At 51.9% G+C, this 23,197-nt stretch overlaps 2 protein-coding genes and 1 long non-coding RNA gene across 5 annotated transcripts; 2 read left to right on the top strand and 1 right to left on the bottom strand.

Moving 5' to 3' along the window:
- The first annotated feature begins 7,005 nt into the window (after window positions 1-7,005).
- LOC147648655 (extracellular matrix organizing protein FRAS1-like) lies at window positions 7,006-10,697 on the top strand. Of its 2 annotated transcripts, XM_086867034.1 has the most exons (6): window positions 7,006-7,117; window positions 7,572-7,654; window positions 8,736-8,860; window positions 9,385-9,525; window positions 10,118-10,350; window positions 10,502-10,697. In XM_086867034.1, the coding sequence occupies exons 2-6, from the start codon at window positions 7,624-7,626 to the stop codon at window positions 10,674-10,676; spliced, it is 705 nt and encodes a 234-aa protein (XP_086723160.1). In that variant the 5' UTR covers window positions 7,006-7,117; window positions 7,572-7,623; the 3' UTR covers window positions 10,677-10,697. The 2 variants fall into 2 exon arrangements, with proteins under 2 accessions (XP_086723160.1, XP_086723161.1); XM_086867035.1 differs by lacking the exons at window positions 7,006-7,117; window positions 7,572-7,654 and having other exon boundaries at window positions 8,565-8,860; window positions 10,584-10,672.
- LOC147648654 (uncharacterized) lies at window positions 10,443-13,203 on the bottom strand. Its single transcript, XR_015280092.1, has 2 exons — window positions 12,699-13,203; window positions 10,443-12,537 (listed from the first exon to the last, which is right to left on the bottom strand). It is a non-coding gene; the product is annotated as an uncharacterized LOC147648654 (long non-coding RNA).
- Window positions 13,177-22,099, top strand: LOC147648653 (extracellular matrix organizing protein FRAS1-like). Of its 2 annotated transcripts, XM_086867032.1 has the most exons (18): window positions 13,177-13,349; window positions 13,871-14,214; window positions 14,466-14,626; window positions 15,005-15,152; window positions 15,249-15,454; window positions 15,910-16,066; window positions 16,522-16,723; window positions 17,347-17,534; window positions 17,696-17,975; window positions 18,897-19,047; window positions 19,352-19,459; window positions 19,626-19,785; window positions 20,115-20,236; window positions 20,324-20,455; window positions 20,794-20,994; window positions 21,309-21,333; window positions 21,459-21,587; window positions 21,672-22,099. In XM_086867032.1, the coding sequence occupies exons 6-12, from the start codon at window positions 16,055-16,057 to the stop codon at window positions 19,741-19,743; spliced, it is 1,059 nt and encodes a 352-aa protein (XP_086723158.1). In that variant the 5' UTR covers window positions 13,177-13,349; window positions 13,871-14,214; window positions 14,466-14,626; window positions 15,005-15,152; window positions 15,249-15,454; window positions 15,910-16,054; the 3' UTR covers window positions 19,744-19,785; window positions 20,115-20,236; window positions 20,324-20,455; window positions 20,794-20,994; window positions 21,309-21,333; window positions 21,459-21,587; window positions 21,672-22,099. The 2 variants fall into 2 exon arrangements, with proteins under 2 accessions (XP_086723158.1, XP_086723159.1); XM_086867033.1 differs by lacking the exons at window positions 13,177-13,349; window positions 13,871-14,214; window positions 14,466-14,626; ... (2 more) ...; window positions 15,910-16,066; window positions 16,522-16,723 and having other exon boundaries at window positions 17,281-17,534; window positions 17,696-17,747; window positions 17,876-17,975; window positions 20,324-22,099.
- The last annotated feature ends 1,098 nt before the right edge of the window (window positions 22,100-23,197 follow it).

Below are 23,197 nucleotides of genomic sequence, written 5' to 3'. Positions count from 1 at the left end.
ACATTACCATCTATCTGTATAGTTTTCATACTGATTATTAATTTACCTGTCCAGATTTGGATTACTGGTACTTATTTCTATTTATGGCTCTATCTATCTATCTATCTATCTCCCTATCTATATATCTCCCAATCTATCACCCTATATACATTCCTTTATTATAGATGTGAATATTTTCATTTCTATATTATTCATTTAAATGCCTTGCCTCTATCCAAATAAAAAACAAGAAGACCCTACATTGAAATATTTGTAATATTTATTTCTATCATATTGATCTTCTTTATCTATACACAGAGATATCAGACATAACTCATATTAAAATATATTATATTAGCATCTATCCATATAGTTTTCATACTGAATATTAATCGACTTTTCTAGATTTAGATTATCTGTATTTACTTCTTTTTTATGGCTCTCTATATATATATCTCCCTATACCTATTTCTTTATTATAGATGTGTATATTTTCAATTCTATATTATTCATTAAAATGCCATGCCTGTAACCAAATAAAAACCAGTAATTCCTTTGATTGAAAGATTTATAATATCGATTTCTATAATATTGATTTTCTTTATTTATACACACAGAGATATAATGCACAACAGATATTAAAATACATTACCATCTATCCGTATATTTTTCATATTGAATATTAACCAGCTTGTCTAGATAGAGATAATTTGTGTTTATTTCTTTTTTATGGCTATATCTCACTCTCTCTTTCTCTATCTATCTATCTATCTATCTATCTATCTATCTATCTATCTCCCTATATTTATTTCTTTATTATAGACGTGTATATTTTCATTTCTATATTAATCATTTAAAAGCCCTGCCTCTAAGCCTCTAACCAAATCAAAAAACAATTAAAAACTTGTTTTAAATGTTTTTAATATCTATTTCTATTATATTGACCTTCTATATTTGTACACACAGATATAATGCATAACAGATATTAAAGTACATTACCATCTATCTGTATAGTTTTCATACTGATTATTAATTTACCTGTCCAGATTTTGATTACTGGTACTTATTTCTATTTATGGCTCTATCTATCTATCTATCTATCTCCCTATCTATATATCTCCCAATCTATCACCCTATATACATTCCTTTATTATAGATGTGAATATTTTCATTTCTATATTATTCATTTAAATGCCTTGCCTCTATCCAAATAAAAATCAAAAAGACCCTACATTGAAATATTTGTAATATTTATTTCTATCATATTGATCTTCTTTATCTATACACATAGATATCAAACATAACTCATATTAAAATATATTATATTAGCATCTATCCATATAGTTTTCATACTGAATATTAATCGACTTTTCTAGATTTAGATTATCTGTATTTACTTCTTTTTTATGGCTCTCTATATATATATCTCCCTATACCTATTTCTTTATTATAGATGTGTATATTTTCAATTCTATATTATTCATTAAAATGCCATGCCTGTAACCAAATAAAAACCAGTAATTCCCTTGATTGAAAGATTTATAATATCGATTTCTATAATATTGATTTTCTTTATTTATACACACAGAGATATAATGCACAACAGATATTAAAATACATTACCATCTATCCGTATATTTTTCATATTGAATATTAACCAGCTCGTCTAGATATAGATAATTTGTGTTTATATCTTTTTTATGGCTATATCTCACTCTCTCTTTCTCTATCTATCTATCTATCTATCTATCTATCTATCTATCTATCTATCTATCTCTCTAACTCTCTATCTCTATCTATCTATCTATCTATCTATCTATCTATCTATCTATATTTATTTCTTTATTATAGACGTGTATATTTTCATTTCTATATTAATCATTTAAAAGCCCTGCCTCTAAGCCTCTAACCAAATCAAAAAAGAATTAAACCCTTGTTTTAGATGTTTTTAATAGCTATTTCTATTATATTGACCTTCTATATTTGTACACACAGATATAATGCATAACAGATATTAAAGTACATTACCATCTATCTGTATAGTTTTCATACTGATTATTAATTTACCTGTTCAGATTTGGATTACTGGTACTTATTTCTATTTATGGCTCTATCTATCTATCTATCTATCTATCTATCTCCCTACATTCATTTCTTTATTATAGATGTGTATATTTTCATTTCTATATTATTCATTTAAATGCCATGCCTCTATCCAAATAAAAACAAAAAGCCCCTACATTTAAATATTTGTAATATTTATTTCTATCATATTGATCTTCTTTATCTATACACAGAGATATCAGACATAACAAATATTAAAATATATTATATTAGCATCTATCCATATAGTTTTCATACTGAATATTAATCGACTTTTCTAGATTTAGATTATCAGTATTTATTTATTTTTTATGGCTCTCTCTCTCTATATATATATATATCTCCCTATACCTATTTCTTTATTATAGATGTGTATATTTTCTGTATTTATTTCTTTTTTATGGCTCTCTCTCTCCCTCTATATATATATATCTCCCTATAATAAATGTGTATATTTTCATTTCTATATTATTCATTAAAATGCCATGCCTGTAACCAAATAAAAACCAGTAATTCCCTTGATTGAAAGATTTATAATATCTATTTCTATAATATTGATTTTCTTTATTTATACACACAGAGATATAATGCACAACAGATATTAAAATACATTACCATCTATCCGTATATTTTTCATATTGAATATTAACCACCTTGTCTAGATATAGATAATTTCTGTTTATATCTTTTTTATGGCTATATCTCTCTCTCTATCTCTCTCTCTCTCTCTCTCTCTCTCTATCTCCCTATCTATATATCTCCCGATCTATCACCCTATATACATTTCTTTATTATAGATGTGTATATTTTCATTTCTATATTATTTATTTAAATGCCATGCCTCTATTCAAATAAAAAACAAAAAGCCCCTACATTTAAATTTTTGTAATATTTATTTCTATCATATTGATCTTCTTTATCTATACACAGAGATATCAGACATAAGTAATAATAAAATATATTATATTAGCATCTATCCATATAGTTTTCATACTGAATATTAATCGACTTTTCGAGATTTAGATTATCTGTATTTACTTCTTTTTTATGGCTCTCTCTCTCTCTCTCTCTATCTCCCTATATCTATTTCTTTATTATAGATGTGTATATTTTCATTTCTATATTATTCATTTAAATGCCATGTCTGTAACCAAATAAAAACCAGTAATTCCCTTGATTGAAAGATTTATAATATCTCTTTCTATAATATTGATTTTCTTTATTTATACACACAGAGATATAATGCACAACAGATATTAAAATACATTACCATCTATCCGTATATTTTTCATATTGAATATTAACCAGCTTGTCTAGATATAGATAATTTGTGTTTATTTCTTTTTTATGGCTATATCTCTCTATCTCTATCTCTCTTTTTCTATCTATCTATCTATCTATCTATCTATCTATCTATCTATCTATCTCCCTATATTTATTTCTTTATTATAGATGTGTACATTTTCATTTCTATATTATTCATTTATATGCCATGCCTCTATCCAAATAAATAACAAAAGGACCCTACATTTAAATTTTTGTAATATTTATTTCTATCATATTGATCTTCTTTATCTATACACAGAGATATCATACATAACTGATATTAAAATATATTATATTAGCATCTGTCCATATAGTTTTCATACTGAATATTAATCTACTTGTCTAGACTTGGATTACTTGTATTTATTTCTTTTTTATGGCTCTCTCTCTCTATATATAGATCTACCTAGCTTCCCTATATTTATTTTTACATGTATACATTTATATATTTCTCTTTCTAACGTTCTGCTTTTTGAAATTTGCATTTCTTTCTCTTGGAAACTCTCCCAATTCTTTCAGCTAACTGGTCAGAATGACAAAAATATAAATCCCTACTCAACCCCGAGCGCAGAACGCGCTCGTCTCTATGGACCTTAGGCCCAGAAATTTCTCTCGGTGCATTTTAATACCTCAGGGATGCACACATGTGTTTTATACACTCCCATTTTACAGGGAAGTAAGAGGTGGAAAGACAAAACCCACTTTCTTAACCCTAAGCCGTTCCTGACATAACAAAACCCTAACGACGGAGTGCACAGAGAGGGGCTTCCTTTCCAAGGGGATTTGGAGAGGTCAATTCCTGTCCCTTGCCAATACCTACCGTAAAAACCAGAACAACTCCACAGGTTTTTGGATTCTGCACCCAGCCCTCCCAGGGAATTTCCTGGCAGCTCGGGGTCCCCTCTGGGCAAGGGTACCCAGCACCAGCCCTCCCCATTCCCCGCTCACCTTGCTCCTCCAGCGCAGCGTGTCCCTCCCTCTGGCGGGGACCTCGGCGTGCCCCAAGGGACACGGGAGCCCCCCAGTCTCCACCCCGTCCCCCTCAGCCTTTGCTCTTCCCCCCCAAAGAAGGCACAGAACAACTCCAACTGCCCTGGACAGCAGCACCTGGCTTTATTGGAAGCCTTTGTAGGTCCAGACTACAGGGCTGGGGTGATGGTGCTGCCTTCTGCATGCCTTTCCTTTGTGGACACAAACCAGTGCAAAAGCAAGGTCCTGAAGCAACCGGGATCCTCCTGAGAGGGCCACTCCGTTCCAGCAGCAGTGCTGAACACACTCCCCCTCCTCTCCCAGTCCTGGCCAGCGCTACAGCAGGCAGAGGAGGGAGCTGCCTGGGGAAAATGGAATCTTGGCCCTGCTCCACCAGGTACCAACCTCTTCCTCTGCTAGACAATGTGCCTTCACACAAAAGACGAGTCCCCAAAGGATGGGCCTTGCAGGCTCTTGCCTTGGAGTGGGAGCAGCTCCACCCTGCTTTTATTCTGGTGGCAGCTTGCTTCCTCCCAAGGTAGACACTGGTGCTCCCAGGGTGAGCACTCCCGGTGGAATGGCCAGGCCTCCCAGCCCTGCAGTTTAAAAAGGAGCACAGACACACACACAGAGAGAACCATGGACAGGTGAGAAAGAAATGCTCCGTGAGGCGAGGCTGGCTTGAACAGCTGCATCCTGGGCATTGCTTTGTTGTCTCCCATCACCCAGCTCTGCAGCCAAGAGGCCCCTGTGGTCTGTAGCACCCGCTTGGTGCACGTGGGACCGCTCGGGAAGGCGGCCAGAGCAGGACGTGCTGGGGACCCGGGTGCAGCAGCCACGTAGAAATGCTGTGAGGTCCAGAGACACCGAGCGGTACGGCCAGCCCGGGTCACAGCCACGCTGGAAGGGGAGCGGGAGCTGAGAGTATGGGATGGGGTCATACTTTGTTCCAAGGCAGGTAAATTCCCCACCATTTTTCCTTGTTATTTTGAACTCTAACAGCATCAAACACTTTGTGCTTCTCTGCGTTTAACATACAGTTTTCCAGTGAGTTGGCTGCTCACGGTTTTTCTCTGTTTCACCACAAAATTGGTTGTAAGATCTTTTGGATCAAATCCCAACATCTCCCTTTACTCGTGGATTAGGAAGGAAAATGTTGAAATATCCCGAATTTCACCCCAAAAGCCTCCCAGGATTTCCTCCCAAAATCCCCCAATTTTCACCCCAAATCCCCAAATTTCAGCGCCAAAATCCCCCAGGGTTTCACCCCAAAATCCATCCTGCGAGTCCAGAGTTTCTGGAACCAGTCCGGTGGTTCTAGACTATTCTGCTGGACCCCGCTCGGTGCTGAGGTTCCAGATCACCCAGGACAGTCCAAAACACCGGGAGAACCTCAGCAGCCTTCAGGACCCCCGGGATGGATCCAGAACCTTCTGGAAGACAATCAGCACCCTCAGGATGGATCCAGGACCTCCTGGAAGATGCCCAGGACCCTCAGGATGGATCCAGCACCATCTGGAAGGCACTCTGCAACATCGGGACACATCCTGCACCATCGGGTAGGCACGCAGCACAATCGTGACGGATCCAGCACCTTCTGGAAGGTGCTCAGCATCCTTGGGACGGATCCAGCACCCTCTGGAAGGCGCTCAGCACCCTCGGGATGGTGCTGAGCACCCTCAACACTCATCCTGCACCCTCGGGATGGTGCTGAGCACCCTTGGCATGGTGCTGAGCACCCTCAGCATGCTCAGCACCATCCCGAGGGTGCTGAGCACCATCCCGAGGGTGCAGGATGAGTGTTGAGGGTGCTCAGCACCATCTCGAGGGTGCAGGATGAGTCCCGCGGTTGCAGGATAAGTCCTGAGCGTGCTCAGCACCATACCGTGGGTGCTCAGCGCCGTCTCGAGGGTGCTCAGCACCATCCCGAGGATGCAGGATGAGTACCGAGGGTGCTCAGCACGCTCGGGACTCATCCTGTACCTTCTGGAAGGCGCTCAGCACCCTCGGGACCTTTGATCCTGTTCCCTTTGATCCCATTACCTTTTTTCCCAATTTCCGTTTCTCCCATAATTCCCTTTTTTTTCTTTATTCCTGGTTTGTTGTTTTCTTTCCCGGTTTTTTTTTTCTCCCGATTTCCAGTGTTTTTTTCTTTATTCCCGTTTTTTCCCCCAGTTCCCGATTTTCCCCCAATTCCCGTTTATTTATTGTGCCGGTGTTAGCAGCGGGGCAGAGACAGGCGGGGGCCGTGTGCCGGCGTCGGGCGGCTGCGGTGGTGGACGCGGGGACGTGAAGACGCACGGCGGGGACCGGACAGCGGCTGGGCCGGGCGGTGGCAGAGGCGACGCGGCTGTCAGCAGTTGTAGAGCCGGGGCCCCGTGCCCGTCCTTGCTCTCCCCCCCGCGGCTTGAGAGGCCGGTACGGAGGGCGGTGGAAAAGCTGCGGCTGCGAGCGGGCACGGGGCAGCCGCGGGCGGCGGCAGGAACATCGGCGATAGAACCTGTGACTGCGCATGCGTGGATGACGTCAGCGCCGCAGGGCAGCATGGGGGAGTGGTGTGGGACGGCGCGACTTCCGAATGGGCCCTGGCGGCACCGCTGAGAGCGGCGTCGCTGAACGGCGGCGGCGGCGGCGGGAACGGCGACTGCACGGCTGCCGGGAAAGCGGAGCCCGCGGGGCGCCATAGGCGGCGCGGGCGGCACGGAGCGGCTGTAGGGGAGCGGAGCGTGCCGGAACTGGGGTAGGAGTAACGAGGGCCGCGCGGTCGAGGGGCGGGGGCGCGCCGCTCTAAGCGGGCGGGAAGGGAGGGACGCCTGTGGGGACAGAGGGAACGGGGGCCGTGAGGGCAGAGCCGGGGGCGGGCAGGGCGGGGATTGCGACACCGGTGACGAGGCTGGGGGGGGTGTGGAACACGGAGCGGGGAGCTCGCCGGTTGCCACGTCGGAGACGGGAGAGGGATGAGGATGGGGAAGGGGAGGGGGCGCCGCGGGATCCGCCGTGGGGTTTGGGGACAAAGGAACAGAGTTGGTCAGTTCTGCAGATGTGATCTGAATTTCAGAGCTGCCTTTCGTGCCTGCTGACTGTGCGAGTGTGCTGCCTCTCCCTGATGAATTAATCTTGATCTGTGGTGTCATAAAATACGCTCTTCTGATTTTATTATATTCATCTAAGGTTGTATTTCTTCTTAACTTTAGATTTCTCGTTAACGTGAGATGAAAGCGGAAATATCTGCTCTGTGTTTTCAAGATGCAGACGGTCCCTGTACAGCTCAGTTTGGGTGTGTGGTTTGCCTCATCTTCTCACAAAAACATGTTGAAAGGGCAGGAATAGTGAATGAGTTATAATAAGCAAACTACTCTCTGCTGTGAGAGTAAATTAAAAACTTGCAGTATCTTTGTCTAAATTGCAAACTAACCAGCGAATCTTGTACTTGGGAGACTTGAATTAAGGGCTTTATTCCTCCTGTTATTTAAAATCTGATGATGATTCTGATTTCTCTGCTTTTTCATGTCTGTGAGGGACCAATAAGGCTACCGAGTCACAGACTGAGAAGTAGCTGTAATGATTCAAATGACCTAAACCTAAGGAGAGAATACTGAAGTGTTCAAAAGAGAACCCAAACCTTTCCAGCTGATGAGCTCTGAGGAAATATTAGCTGATCGTTCCATTGTGGCTCATTTATTTAAATCAGATCCTGGTGTCTTCTGTAGTGTGGCCAGCACTTGTCAGCAGCCATTTAGTGTGATATATTGGTGGCAAACTTCTTGTCAGGATGCTGGTTGACAGCAGCAGTAAAAACTGTTGAACGTAGCAAAGAGATTTAAAAATGCTCAAGTGTTTTTTAAAATGCTTGTCAGGTACCTTTCTGTGGCTGTGTCACACCTAATGGGCTGTAAAGATGTCACTATAAATCAGTGCTGAAAATGGGACTGGGTACTAAATGCAGGGGTATAAGGAAGGGCAGAGAGAAGAGATCCTTGGAAGGCATTTTGGAAAACTGCTGTGAGGCCAGGAGGCCTTCGGTTCATCCCCAGTGATGCCACGGTTGGCTTAGTCCTGCCCAGCAGCGACAATCCAAGTGTTACATGGACAGTTTTTCTCCCAGCTTCTCTGCCCCAGGAGGCCCACTCCCAACAGGAGGAGATGAAAAGAAGCCTGGACTTCTTTTTGAGAAGGAAATTTTAGGAGGCTCTGTGCCAGCTAAATCCCTGGCTCAGCTGAGGGTTCACGGGGCAGCCTGCCTTGGATCAGAACCAGCCAAAACCGAGTCCTCATGCCTAAATATGTCCTGCTTCCCGTAGTTTTTCCCTGCCTTGCTCTTTCTGCTGCACATTTCCTCCCTGTTGTTCGTTTTCCAGGGACAAGAATTAGTTCCTTCAGCCAGGCAGACTTGGCCTCTGGCAGCATCCAGTACATCCACACCAGTGAGGAGGAAAAGCACACGGATGCCTTCACCTTTTCTGTGTCTGATGGGACAAACGAGGTCAGTCCCAGCCTGACTTTTGCCTGAGTGGGCAGATGTGGCTGTTCCTCCTTCTCCTGCTGTGGGATTTCCCACATCGCTCAGGTCAGGGAGGGAGGAAGGCCTGTGCAGGGAACAGGGAGCCACCTGCCCTGTGGGCTCACCAAGAGCTGGGTGCCTGGTTTTCAGCTGCTTGCCAACTGTTGCTGGAGCTCAGCTTTGATCCAGTGCACTGACAGCGTAGTGACGACAGCCAGCCCCTGGAGAAATGCCTTTTTCCTGCTTTCTGAAAGAGAAGAAGTCTAGCTGCACATAGAGGGAGAGGGGCAAAACTGAGTGAGAGAGGGAGGGAAAGTGGATGTCCGTAAATATCACAGAAAGAGGGAGAATTAATGAGTGGGGAGGGATAAAGAAGTGATCTGGGCTTAGCAGCTCAGACAAGGCTGAAATGAAGAGACCCAAACTGGGGATCGCTGTGCTCTTGCGGTGAAGTCACACTCTTGGAAGGCTGAATTTGGCAAGGGAAGCTTTTCTTCCTGTCCCAGGTGAGCCAGACATTTGACATCACCATAAACGCCGTGGATGACTCCTTGCCCATCGTGCAAATCTTTGGGATGACAGTTCAGGAAGGGGTGAGAAAAACCATCACGGAGTTTGAGCTCAAAGCGACAGATGCTGACACAGAGGTAAGGCAGGACCACCCCCAGCCTCCTTGCTCCCCTCTTGTGCTGCACATCTGGGCTTGTGTTTAAAGACTTAATGCTGAATTTATGCTCAGCATGGATGGAAATGGCACTTCCTCTTCTTCCTGGGTCTGGCCAGAGGCTGAGCTGTCGAACACTGGCTCTATCTCACTGCTGTTTCCCCTGCAGCGAGAGATCTGGCTGCCTGAGCCAAAATCCTGCCCCCAAGGTTTTTGCCCTGGCAGAAGTGGCAAGGGACACACTGCCCGGAATGGCTGCAGGACTGGGGGCTGCTCTTGTGTTCGTGGAGCAGGCACAGGGGTGGGTGGGAGCTGTCTCAGACCAGCTGAAGCAGGAATTCGGTGGGATGTGCCTTGTTTTATAGGGAGACACCTACAAAACAAAATCCCTTGGGAGAGGGACAAGGACAGGGCGGGGCTCAGGGGGAACCAGGAATGTTCTGTGCTAACCCTTGTGTTGGGAACACCAACGCAGGGGAGCTGCCTGGCCAGAATCCCTGTCCGGGCCTCCTGAGCTGGAAGGGCAGTGTCCTGAGGTCGTGTCCCCAGCTTTGCCCCTCCATGTCCGGGCACAGGTGGAGTCCCTGACGTTCGGGGCGGTGCAGCCGCCCCGGCACGGGCTGATGGAGCGCAGCGGCCGCGGGCAGCGTCCTCTGCAGGCCACCACCTTCACCAGGGATGACATCACATCTACCAGAAGCGCGGCAGCTGCAGGCACGGCGGCGGCAGCGCGCTCAGGGACCGCTTCACCCTCACCGTCTCCGACGGCACCAGCCCCCTCTTCGTGGTGCAGGAGGGAGGGAAGAAGGTCAGGGAGGAGAAGGGATGGGAGGGGGCCTTGGGAGCTCACAGGGAGGTGCCTCCTCTCGGGGCAGGGGGGACTGAGATGCTGACTGAACGTTCTCGGTCACGTCTTTGCTTCTTCCCCTCCCTGCAAACTCTGCCCTTGGTGCCAGCAGAGCCGAAGGGAGCCGAGCTGGTGACGTGGTGGCTGAGGCTCTGACTCGCACAGTAACCCCCGTGTCTCTGAACTGGTGTCAGGTGGTGACGGCAGCACCGCAGCGCTTCCAGGTGGACATCCTCCCTGTGGATGACGGGACACCCAGGGTGGTCACCAACCTGGGCCTGCAGTGACTGGAGTACACGGATGGCAAGGTAACAGCTGCCTGGCCTCAGCTTGGGCTGCTTCTCAGGCTGCTCCAGGAGAAGGGGCTTCGCAGGAGAGCATCCTCATCCTTCAGCACTTTGATTTTTGGGATGGAGAATACCCTCCCCAGGGTACATTTTTAGCTTTGCTGACGGTGGAGATGTCTTGATGATGTGCGGCAGAGATAGATGGCTTTCCAAGGATACGGTGCAGGAGTTTCTTGCTGTGAAACAAATGCCTTTGTTGTGCTGAAATCCAAACAAAACCCCATAAAACTCTCAGCTTGTTTCTGAGGAGCCAGCACTAACTGCAAAGCAACACTTTGGTTCTTCCCAGAAAAAAATGAGTGGAAAACGCTGTAGTAAGAAATTGCATTAAGAAATGGCTATCTCAGCTCAAACTCCTCACTTCAGGAAAAGCACTCCTGCTCCTCGAGCAGCTCAATTTTCTCTCTTTCTCCTGCTGTCAAAAACATTCTGCTTTTGAAGAGAAAGCAAAATGTGGTAGAACTGAATCAGATCCACCTGAGGGCATTTGAAAAGTGCTCTCCTGGAGGCTCTCCAAGGCTGTGCGAACTGTCTTGAGTGAGTCCTTCAATCTGAGGCTGTTTGCAGATGTTTTATTGCCAAGCAGGGCCTCATCTGAGCGTCAGCACAGCTCGTGGAACAGAACTTTCTAAGTTAAACCCAAAGATTTGTCCTAGCTTTTAGCCCCAGCTAAATAAGGCTGGGCAGCTGCTTTGGAATTTGCTTTTCTTTGAGCCACATCTGTCTTCTTAATTAAACTAAACCTGGCTTAATTAAACCAGATGCGAGGCAAAATTTGAATCTTTGTTGTGTTGTCAAACACGTTGTGGGATATCTCAGTTCAAGGCCGCTCTGTGCTTTCACATCCCTAGATTTTCCCTTTGTCTGTTTTAACAGAGGGATGGTCGGGCTTTTTGTGTGAACAATCAGACTTGCACTGCTGGAGCTTCAGTTTGACTCCCTTGGTTTTGGCTTTAATCCAGGCCACCAATCTCATCACTAAGAAGGAATTACTGATGACAGATCCTGACACAGATGACGAACAGCTGATCTATGAGATAACAGCCGGTCCCAGAAATGGCCACGTGGAGAACAAGCTGAAGCCGGGCACAGCTGTGACCACCTTTACACAGGGTATGGAGCTGGGCTGTGTCCTGCTGCTTTTTTCCATCACTTGATTCAGTTTGTTAAAATAAGGGAAAAATAGGTGTGAGGGGAGAAGACAAGGGGCAGATCTCCAAAGTGTGTTGACAGTAAGCATTGAACTTGGCTGTCAGTTGCAGAAATCCTGTAATTTCTTGGAGACACCAACCTGTGTCCTGCAGCTTGTCCCAGGTTCTCCAGGCTTGTTAGAGCTGGAGCTGTGACTTGGGGCAGTGAAGAGGGGTTATAGATCTTGCAGGAGGTGTTCATCACAGTGGTGTGGCTAGCTGTGCAGAGCCAGCAAAATGTGGGGAGAGTTCACTCTTGCGGGGCTGAGGGAAGGGGAGGTGAGGGGGTAACTGCTCCCTGTGATCCTCGCTCCATGTGGCCGTGCAGACCCACACTGCTCATCTCCAAAGCTGCCTTGGGATTTCTGTCCCAACTCCTTGGACGTTCCCTCCCGGCAGAGGATGTGAACCAGGGCCTCATTCGGTACGTGGCGCACGAGGAGATGGTCCAGGAGACCGCGGACAGCTTTCAGTTCCTAGTGAAGGACAGCAAACTCAACGTGGTCAGCGGCAACGTCTTCCACGTCCAGCGGTCCCTTCTCAGCTTTACTCACGGCAGGTAAGTGGCACGAGGGGCACTTGGCTGGGGGCTGGGCTCTTAGCTGAGCTCCCTGCAGCATGGGAAGGCAATTCTGTCAGTGAGGAGAGGGGCCTAAAGCGTGGAGCAGCTGCCCCGCGCCCAAGTCCCCGGTTGTTATTGTTCCTCGGATCTCCCAGGGAGGCCACGCTCACCCCCGCAGCCCCGCACGGGGTTTGCTCCCCAGCCCGTTACCTGTGTGTGCTCGATCCCTTTTTCCAGCTACGAGGTCAGGGAGAGCGCCGGCTCCGTCAGCGTCGCCGTGAGGCGGGTGGGGAACCTCAACCGGTACAGCATTGTCCTGTGCCGCACCGAGCAGGGAACGGCCACCGCTGGAGCCGCATCACGGCCCGGGGAGCAGGACTACGTGGAGTATGCGGGGCAGGTGGGTGGGCCCGACCACACCTGCCTCACACAGAGCCTGGAGGAAAGAACAGACAAAAAGTGCTAAAAACACCGAGGAGGGTGTGTTTTATTCCTAAAGTCACGCGAGTTATTTGCTGTCAGAAGAGGGAACGCCTCAGAGCAGGGTGAGACGGGAAGGACGGGAAGCTCCAGAGCCCGGTCCAAGGACAGCAGCCGGATTTCTGCCTTCCAGGTGCAGTTCGAGGAGCGGGAGGACACCAAGGCCTGCCACCGTCACCATCAACGACGACGACGTGTTCGAGGGCACGGAGAGCTTTTCCGTAGAGCTCAGCATGCCGGCCTACGCCCTGCTGGGGAACGTCACCCGGGCCACCGTCACCGTCGCGGACCCCGAGGACGAGCCCACGCTGCAGTTTGACGGGAACGCCTTCCACGTCAGCGAGAGCGCCGGCTTGCTCTCGGCTCCCGTGCAAAGGAAAGGTGGGTCGGGCTGGGCAGGACATGCTGAGCCCCATGGGAGGGCCATGGGGGAACCCTCGTGACAGAGAGCGAGCCCTTGGGCTGTGCCTGCTTGTGGTTTTGGGGTCTTCTCCGATGTTATGTGGCACGACTGTGAAACGTCAAGCTACACGCAGTGTGTTTGTTCCTGTCTCTGCTGTTAAAGCTTCTTGGGTTTGGATTTGTTTCAGCTCCCAGCAGGAGCAAACCCTTGTATTTGTTTGCTGCTTCTCTGTGACCTAGACAGTGTTTTATGTGGACCCTGTCACTGGGCTGCATGTTAATAGGCAAGTGCCACCGGTTTTCTGAGTGTGGATTTAGGAGCATGCCTGGAAGTCATGTCTAAGCCAGCTGCCATGCAAGTTCAGGAGCAGGGACGGTGTTCTTTTTCATTCCTCGCCCTCTTTTCCGAATGCTGCTTTATTTTTTAAGTGACCAGTATCTCCAGCAAACAGATTAAAAGTATTTCCACAGATCTATGGAGTTTCCCTGTTGCTTCCTAGGGGATGCCAGCAGCACCGTGTCTGCATCTGCTACACCGTCCCCCAATCGGCCAAGGGCAGCAGCCTTCACGTGCTGGAATCCGGCTCCGACTTCAAGTCCCGGGGGCTGTCGGATGAGAGCCGCCTCATTTTGGGGCCAGGTGTCACCCTGGTGACCTGTGATGTCACTCTGATCGACGACAGCGAATATGAAGAGGAAGAGGAGTTTGAGGTGGTGCTGGCCGACACCTCGAACAGCGCCCGCATCGGCAGCCGGGCTTCAGCCAACGCGGTCATCGCCGGTCCCAACGACGCCTCCACGCTGTTCCTGGGGAATGCCACCTTTACTGTCAGCGAGGCTGCAGGTGAGGAGCAGGTGGTCGTGTTGGGATGCTCACTGTAGAAGCTTTCACCACCAGGAGGTGCCAGAAGGAGCGATTCGGGGCACAGCAGAACTTCAGAGATGTGCGGATGGGCTCTGGTTCCCTGTGTGCCCAGGGGGAGCCTGGGGGCAGGAGCAGTGCTGCAGGGCAAGGCAGGGGTTTGTGGAACGTGGCTGCTCTCTCAGTTTGTGCTCTCTCAGTTTGTTCTCTCTCATGTGCACGTGCTGCTGCAGGACACATTGAGATCCCAGTGCTCCGGCAGGGACCCGACCTCTCCACGCCCACGTCGGTGTGGTGTGCCACTCGGACGTCAGACCCGCCCTCGGCCAGCCCGGGAGTTGATTATGTCCCCAGCTCCAGAAAAATAGAGTTCAGGCCAGGCAAGACAGAAGAGGTGAGGAGCCACTTGGATTCCTGCTGGGTCTGCTTTGCCTGGTGACACTTGTCTTGTGTTTCTGTGCATATCTAGCATTTGTTTTGAATATCCTCGCTGGGCCACTTGAGAACTGTTAATGAGTCTGCTAAGCACAGACTCCCATCCCATCAGCACTCCAGCCAGGAGAGATTTGGCCGTGCCACCTCTTCCATGATAAGGATGGCTGCCCTGTTCTCTGAAATGATAAGCTGGATTCACGTAGAACGTTCTTTGCATTGATTAATGGATTCAGAAAACCCAGTGACATAATGGCTTTACACTAGACTGCCAGATGTGAGTGCTGAGAGGGATGAAAGCTTTATACGTCTAACAGCAGGAATTCCACTTTCCTCCCAGTTCTGCCCCCTGACAATCCTGGACGATGCTCAGTACCCAGTGATAGAAGGGCTGGAGACATTTGTTGTTTACCTCAGCTCCCCCTACGGAGCCGAGCTGGCAAAGCCGTTCCAGGCTGTCGTGGCCATTAACGACATTTTCCAAGACGGTAAGTTACCCCTGGCAGCTCTATCTGCTCTGTTCTGGCCCCTTGGCTCCCTGAGGATCCTCAGCTCTGCTGGGCTCTGTTTCTGCCCCTCTGCAGTGCCCAGCATGCAGTTCACCAAGGACACCTACACGGCCAAGGAGAAGGAAGGGACCCTGCACATCCCCATCTTCCGCACGGGGGACCTGAGCTACGAGTCCTCCGTCAGGTGCTACACGCGGAGCCAGACGGCGCAGGTCACGGAGGACTTCGCGGAGAGGAGGGATGCAGAGGAGTCTCGCGTCACCTTCTTCAAAGGGGAGAAGGTGAGCTGGACCTGCCTCGTGGGGGAGCGAAGAACCGGTGCTGGGAGAGAGGTTCACGTCTCCTCCTCGGCTCTCTGTCGTCAGAGGGAGCTGGCAGAGTTGTCCAGGCTGGTTTCAGGTGGCACAGATTCTTGTCCTAGCAGCGTGAGCCACTCTGAAGGGGCTGTGCGTTTCATGCTGAAACTGGTTACGTTATGAAATGTAAATGTGATGCATCAGGAGGACTCAGGGTTGTTCTACAGAGAGCTGTGGGATTGTGGAAAGAGATGTCTTTGCTGATGTGTCTCCTCCTGTAACAGGCTGTGCTTTGTCCACACTGAAGTAGCAGCCCTAAAAATAGAAGGGTTTCTTCCAGGATGGACAGCAACCCTGGATAGTGAGGCACAGCCTGGCCTTTACGGGGCTTTATCAGATGTATCAGTGTGCGCTGCTTTCTCCTCTTCACTTGGCTGTAGGTGAAGAACTGCAGCGTCCACATCAGTGATGACTCTGCCTTCGAACCAGAAGAGCAGTTCCAGGTCTATCTGAGTAGCCCCCTTGGAAACCATTGGAGCGGAGCTCGGGTTGGGAAGATGGACGTGGCAACCGTAACTGTCACCAATGAGGAAGATGGTGAGTGAGGCTGCTCTGCAAGGATGTCCTGCTGCTTCCCAGGGAGTCGGCACAGTCCCAGGGCTGCAGTGAATGCCTTCGGTGCCGTGGTCACAGCCCTGTGCTGGGCTGAAGGGAGGGCTTGGCTAAGAGAGCTCAGACGCACCACCTCTCCTGTTTCCATTGCTGGAAGTTGCTGTGCTTCCCCTGGGAGATGTTCCTCTCCCTCCACAGCATCACAGCCTGGAGAGATCTGTGGGGGGAGAAGAGGGATGCCAGGGATGGGAGAATCATTTGCCATCCTCTGTAACCCAATGCCCTCGTTAAGTTCTGCCCTAAGTCACACCCAAGCCTTTTTGGCCCCTGCTTTGAGGAGCCCCTCGCTCCGAAGGCGTGTAGACGAGTCTGAAAGGAGCTGAGCTGAGCCAGTCAGGGGTGCAAACCCGGAGCTTTTCCCCTCCCTGCTGTGCCTGCAGCCCCCAGCATCGAGTTCGAAGAGGCCGCGTACCAGGTGCCGGGAGCCGCCGGGCCCGGAGGGAGTGGCTGTGCTGAACATCCCGGTGATCCGCAGAGGTGACCAGAACAGAACGTCCAAGGTGCGCTGCAGCGCCCGCGACGGCTCGGCACAGGCCGGCGTGGATTACTACCCCAAGAGTTGGATGCTCAAGTTCAGCCCAGGTGAAGGGGCCTGGCGGGGAGGGTCTGAGGTGGGGATGCGACCAGGGACGTTTTGTGCGCGCCAGGGACTTCCAGGAGGTTTGGGAAAAGCCACTGGAAAAGCATGAAGTTTGCTGTAATGTTGTTACTCAAAATTAGCTGATGTGTTTAAAGGAAGGCTGATCAGAGCAGAGGAGGAAGCGCTGGCACTTGGCAGAGTCAAGTCCTCCTGAAGGAACATAGGCCTGTGAACACCTCAGACCACGTTGCTGGACCAAGAAGCCCTCACCAAATGGCTCTGCACACTGGTGTGAGGAAGACGAGGGATGGGAATGTGCTTTGCATCCCAGATTTTTCCTTCAGGCAGCTACTACAAGACAGTCGCTATTAATCCTCAGATGGCATCTGCTAGTAAATCTATCACCGGATCGATTGGATCAGTTGTCATAGCTGGAGTTTTATGTTTATAGTGGGCTCCTCTGGGTAAATTATTAGCAGCAATGAGTGGAAATAAAATTTATAATGCGTATTTTATCCTAATGTCTCCGTGGTCACAGCTGGGAGCAGGGTCCAGATGAGAACTTCAGAGCAGTCTCTGGTGATGAATCCACTTCTCTCTGTTTTTCTTGTACTCGCTCCCTCAGGCGTGGCCCACATCATGTTTAAGGTGGAGATCATGTCCAACGAAGACCGGGAGTGGCACGAGTCCTTTTCTCTGGTGCTGGGCCCAGATGATCCTGTGGAAGCAGTTCTAGGAGACAGCAGCACTGCCACAGTGACTATTTTGGATCAGGAGGCAGCGGGGAGCCCGATTCTCCCAGCACCTCCCGTGGTGAGTGGATGTGAGTTGGTGCCCTTCAAGCACAGAGTGGAAACCGCAGTGGGATTTGGGAAATAGAAAGTGGGGCTGCCGTGGCAACGTGGGAGGCGAGGATGGCTTTTTCCACCCTTTCCCTCGGCTCCAGCTGAGTGCTGCCCTCTGGTCTCCCACAGGTGGTCACCGTGGCTGGTCACTACGACCGCGTGGAAGAAGTGACCAAGGAGGGTGCGAAGAAATCCCCCTCCCCAGGCTACCCCCTCGTCTGTGTCACTCCCTGTGACCTTCACGTCCCCAAGTACGCCCTGATGAAGGAGCGCTGCGGCGAGGCCGGGATCAACCAGTCTTCCATACAGTTCAGCTGGGAAGTGGCCGCCCCCACGGACGGGAACGGAAGCCCGCTGGCCTTTCGAGACCATCACGGACAACACGCCCTTCACCAGCGTCAACCACAGGGTACGCGGGCGGGGAGGCACCGGTGGGGCTGCGGAGATTCTGGCCTAAAAATCTCATTGGATTTGGGACTAGCTGGGAGGCCTGGGTGCTTTTCATTTATTTCATTTATTTTCCATTTCATTCATTTTCCATTTATTTTATTCTCTAAATCTTCAGAGTGCCAGGAAAATACTGGTTTCTTTTAATGTAGGGCCGTACTGGAAATACAAAACGTTCTCAGCTGGGCTCCCTTTTATAAGTTTGACTGTGTTCTCGGCCAATAGAAATGAGCAGAGGCGGCTCAGGCCATGCTCCACAACATGGGATATTTTGGCTCATTCCCTAATTAAGAGACCAGAAGCCAAAAATGTTCCTCTAGAAACGAGTGGCTTTCCCTGTTTGGGGTGTCTCACTGTCCTCTCCTGGCTGCGTTATCCACGTGCAGCCCACTCCATCTCCCCCAGGCTCTCCCATTAAATTGCTTGGACCAGCATCATCTCTCTTAATTCCTGCCAGCCTGGAACTAGTTCCTGAAGTTTCCTTTTATAGCTCCAATTGTTTGCACAAACCCAGAGGAGCCGCCTGGCCGGAGAAACTGCCCAGTGGAGCATGTGGAGCCTGGCCCCAGCCAGGCTGGAACATCTCCCCGAATTCTCCAGGGCCTGCAAAGTACAGCTGCACTCTGCAGATAATAAATGGAGAGCTCTGGGAGGCCTGAGCAAGCAGAATTGCTCATTTTTAATTCACAGCCTTGGAAATCAGGGGGGTTTTGAGGTGAAATTGTGCCCAGAGTTCCTTTGTCCCATGGTCCCAGGGAGCCTTAGCACTGCCCCCGCATTACAACGCCGGTTTGTCTGAGGTACCTGCACGTAAAGAACGTCCAGAGTCACCTCTGACTTCACTGCAAGGCGCATAACCCCCTTTCTGGGGTTTTATTGCCAGGCAAGGGACTCTGCTCAGTCCTTCCTGACAGTCCACGTCCCTCTCTACGTGTCCTACATCTGTGTGACGGCACCGAGGGGCTGGGCTTCCCCGGAGCACCGCAGCGAGATGGAGTTCTCCTTCTTCTACGACACCGTTCTCTGGAGGACAGGTGAGCCTGAGGCGCTCCAAGGGCTATGGAAGAAGTGGTTCCTTCATGTTTTCCCCTTAGCTCCTGCACTGCCCCCAGAGTCCTGAGGGAGCGGGGAACTCGGAATATTGCCTTCCTCTGTGCTTGCGGGGGGCTTAGGCAGCCGGTGGCTGACGGAGGGAGCGTGCAGCTGGCTCACTGGAGGCTGATCCCAGCTGAACCCTGCCTTGTGGAGGTGTCCCAAGCGCTTCTGGGGCTGGCAGAGCCCAGCAGAGGAGAGCGAGGGTGCTGTGTGGGCTCCCAGTGGCGCTTGCTGTCCTTGCAGGGATCCAGACGGACAGCGCGCTCTCGGCCTGCCTGCAGATAATCCCCATCTACATCCGCGAGGACGGCCGGCCGGTCATCGAGTTCAAGACGCAGGCCAAGTTCAGAGGTGAGGGCAGCGATCCTGGCAGGGACACAGAGCAGGGTCACACAGAGCTCTGCTCTGACGGCACAGGCAGCGGAACGAGTCCCCGTCCCCGCCGGGAGCCCCTCTGCCCCTGCGAGGTGGGGCCTCTCCGCGCTCTGCCTCCCGTCACCTCCTTGTCCTCCCCCAGGGCTGTTTGTCATGGAGCACCACAGCCTGCCAGGTGTCAGGTCCTCTTTGGTAACTCCAGAGCACCTGGGAGGCATCGAATTTGCCCTGCAGCTGCTGTGGAGCGCTCAGACTTTTGATTCTCCCTACCAGCTCTGGAGAGCAACCAGCTCCTACAACAGGTGAGGGCTGGGGGTGCAGTCCCCTCCAGCAGCTTCCCCCACAGCACCACGTTCTCCCTGGCACCCCTCCAGCAGCCACGCCAGCAATAGCACGGAATGCTCAGGAGCTTGGTCAGAGCTGGAGCACCGTTGTACTGCGAGAAAAATCAGCTCAGCCTCTTGGAAAGGAATGTTTCCAGCAGTGCGGCCTGTGGATAGACTGATCCCAGAGTCACACTTGTCCCTCGGGGACTGCTGGATGACATTGCTGGGGCAAGGGAGAGGTGCTGCCCTGGGTGAAGGGCTTTGAGCTGTGCTTGGTGGCTGCAGGGTCTTCTGTCTGTTCCCAGGAAGGATTACTCTGGAGGATACACCATCTTCCTGATGCCCTGCACGGTGCAGCTCACGCCGCCGTGGGCAGAGCCTGGAGCCAAGCCCCTGCCCTGCCCTGCCCGGCTCACGCTCCCGAGCGGTAAGAGGGCAGGAGGGCAGGCTCGGCCCCTTTGGGGTGCACACCCGTCCAAACCTCATCTCCCCTTTGTTTCCTTCCTTGTCCCAGTTGCAGGTTTTTGATCCCGATCGCCTTCCGGCAGACAAACCGCCCACTTCCAGTTGTTTACTCCCTGAACACAGAGTTTCAGCTCTGTAACAACGAGAAGGTTTTTCTAATGGACCCCACCAAATCGGAAAGGTCTCTGGCAGAAATGGATTACAAGGGGGCTTTATCCAAGGGTAGGATTTACCTCTCCTCTTCTGCCTGTGCCCAGCATTTCTGCTTTCACAGCTTCCATTCCCTGGAGAGGAAAGGGCAGAACCCACGTGTAGCTTTGCCTCTTCTACAGCAGTAATTGACATCTTACAGCCCTGTGAAAGAACAGCGTGCTCTGGCACCGCGTTTTGTCACTCCCACACACCGAGCCCTTCCCAAACAACCCCAACCCTTCTGAACACGGACACTTGGCTCTGGCAGCGTTTTCCTGCTTGGGAAATTTCACCTGCCCCTCTTTGTCCCGACCTCCCCCCGGGCAGATCCTGTACCGGCGCGTGCTCTGGCCCCCCGAACAAAACCTCAACGCCGCTTACAAGCTGCAGCTGGAGAAGGTCTACCTGTGCACAGGCAGGGCTGGCCACGTGCCCCTCTTCGACCCCACGGGCACCGTCTACAACCAGGGGCCCCAGTACGGCTGCATCCAGCCCCACAAGTACCTGAAGCACCGATTCCTCCTCCTGGTGAGTGCTCTGCTCCTGCTTCTTCCCGTTTGGGATTTGCTCTGGCAACCGGCAGGCGGTGGCTGCAAAGGGATGAGGAAGGGAGCCCGTGGGGGATGTTTTGTGCTGCTGCTGCTGCTGCTGCTGCCAGCTGTGAACACCAGATCAGTTTTCCCCCACCCTTTGAGTGTGTTCCTCAATCGGTGCCCACGTGTACGTGTGGAGATGGGGCATTCGGACTAGATCCCTGACACAGGTGTTTGGTGGGGCTCTGGCTTCCAGCCTCCCTTGGGAAAGCAGACAGCATCCCTCACCACACTTCTCTGACTTTCCAGCACCGAAACCAGACAGAAGTGACGGGTAAGTATTTCCACGCTGTGCCTTTTGACTCTGCCCACTTTGCTTCCCAGCTGTCCGAGTTCCACTCGGTGAGCAGCATGCCCGGAGTTGATGGATTTACTCTCAAGGTGGATGCTCTCTACCAGGTATGGAGTACCCAGTGCTTTTGGTAGCCCAAAATGGACTCCTCTGTCCAGGACCTCCCGAACACTTGGTGAATTGTAGACTCTGGGCCTTCACACTTCACCTCTGATACAAGAAATGAAGATGAGGATGTTAGTCCCGTAATTTCATTTTTTTTTTCCCCTGAGGCACTCATGAGAAAGCTCTTTAAAAACACTTTATTCGTGTTCCTGAAGGAATTAATGCCATTGCAAAGGCAGGACACCTCGCTGGGTGGTGCGTGCTCCCGAGGAGCTCCCCTTGAACAGCGAGGTGGAGCTGCCCCGGGGCGCCCCGAAGGCGGCGGGCGGCCGCTGCTGCACCGTCAGGAACCTTCATCCACCGAGGGACAGCGGCGGCCTCTGCCAGGGCCAGGGCCAGGGAAGTGAAGCAGGTGCACTTGCAAGTCATACGGGTATTTTTTTAGTCTGGTGAGGAGGGGCAGCTGTCAATTCCCCCTGCTCCCGTCTTAGCGACTGCACCGCCGCCCTTCCTCCGTGCTGCTCCAGCTCTCCCGGGCTTAACTGGGCAGGGTGGCGAAGGCATCTGCCACCCCCGTGAGCCAGCCGAGGAGCAGCCGGGTTCCTCGTTGGCCTCCGGAAGAGAGTAAAGCTAAAATACAAAACCCGCTGTGATCGGGGTGTCCCTTCTTGCGCCGCCCCGCCGGTCTCCCTCATTCCCCTGGGGCGCGGCGGGCCGGAGCCCCACGGAGCTGCTGCGCCGGGGAAGGGAAGGAGGGAGACGCGGGCGCCCAGCTCGGCTCGGGCCCCGCCGCGGCCTCGGGGCCGGCGGAGCGGGGGGCTCGGGCCGGGAGCGCTCCGGGGCTGCGGGACCGGCCGGGCCCAGGCGGGGGCGCCGCGTCCGAACCGGGACCCGCAGCGCTCCCGCAGCCGGCGCCGCCCTCCCGCCGCGATGCCGAGCCCGGGACCGAGCCCGATCCGCCCCACGGGGGAGAGGCGGCACCGCCCGGGACCGCAGGGCGGACACCCGCAGGACCCGAACCCCCGCATCCCGGCTCCGGCTGTGGGCTCCGTCACCCGCTTTCGGTCAGCCCCGTCCCGGCATCGCGGCAGGAGGGGGGAGTCGAGTCCCGGCGAGGGAGTGCCCAGTCCCCCCGGCCTTGTCTCAACCCCAATCCGGCCGTGCTCCGCCGCCCCCGAGACCTGCCACCCGGGGCCGGCCGGGGGAGAGGCGGCACCGCTCCGCCGGCGGACACCGGCAGGACTCTGCCCCGCGGCAGACCCCGTCCCGAGCCGCGGCCCCGCCGCAGCGCGCAGGGCTCGGAGCGGAGCCCGCCGGGAGCAGCCCCCGGGCCGGGGCTCGCCCGGCGCCGAGCGAGAGTCCCGGGCCGGCGGCACGGGGGGCGGGGCCGCATGAGGAGCGGGGCCACGGGGCACAGCCCGAGCGCGCCTGGGAACTGCCGAGGGGTCCCGGGCGGCGCCGCCTCTCCGTCATCGAGGCGGCATCGGCCTCGGGTCCGGGATCGGTTCCGGGTCCGGGATGGCGGCGGCGATTCCCGCCGCGGAGCCCCCGTGTGGGCCCGGGACCCCGCAGGGCGCCCTCTGGCGGACGCGGAGCGCCCGGTGCGAGCGCGCCGCCCCCGGCGGCCCCGGGACAGCGGCACGAGGGGGGCGAGGCCAAGGAGGGGCGGGGCCGGCTCAGGGGCGGGGGCACGGAGCGCGTGCTCAGCTCGGGACAGCAGAGCGCGTGCGCGGCGCGGGGC

The sequence above is a fragment of the Cyanistes caeruleus genome, chromosome Z (genome assembly GCF_971803275.1).
Source record: "Cyanistes caeruleus chromosome Z, bCyaCae1.hap1.1, whole genome shotgun sequence".
Lineage (NCBI taxonomy): Eukaryota > Metazoa > Chordata > Aves > Passeriformes > Paridae > Cyanistes > Cyanistes caeruleus.
The sequence above is the reverse complement of the archived record's forward strand: the minus strand, read 5'-3'. Positions and strand labels throughout refer to the sequence as shown.

Bases quoted from the DNA above. Each gene is read 5' to 3' on its own strand.
- LOC147648653 (XM_086867032.1), top strand. The intron at 16,724-17,346 runs GTGAAGGGGCCT...TCGCTCCCTCAG, and splicing joins GATGCTCAAGTTCAGCCCAG to GCGTGGCCCACATCATGTTT. The intron at 19,460-19,625 runs GTGAGGGCAGCG...GTCCTCCCCCAG, and splicing joins GACGCAGGCCAAGTTCAGAG to GGCTGTTTGTCATGGAGCAC.
- LOC147648655 (XM_086867034.1), top strand. From the start codon at position 7,624: ATGCAGACGGTCCCTGTACAGCTCAGTTTGG. The intron at 8,861-9,384 runs GTCAGTCCCAGC...TTCCTGTCCCAG, and splicing joins TGTCTGATGGGACAAACGAG to GTGAGCCAGACATTTGACAT. The intron at 9,526-10,117 runs GTAAGGCAGGAC...GTCCGGGCACAG, and splicing joins CGACAGATGCTGACACAGAG to GTGGAGTCCCTGACGTTCGG.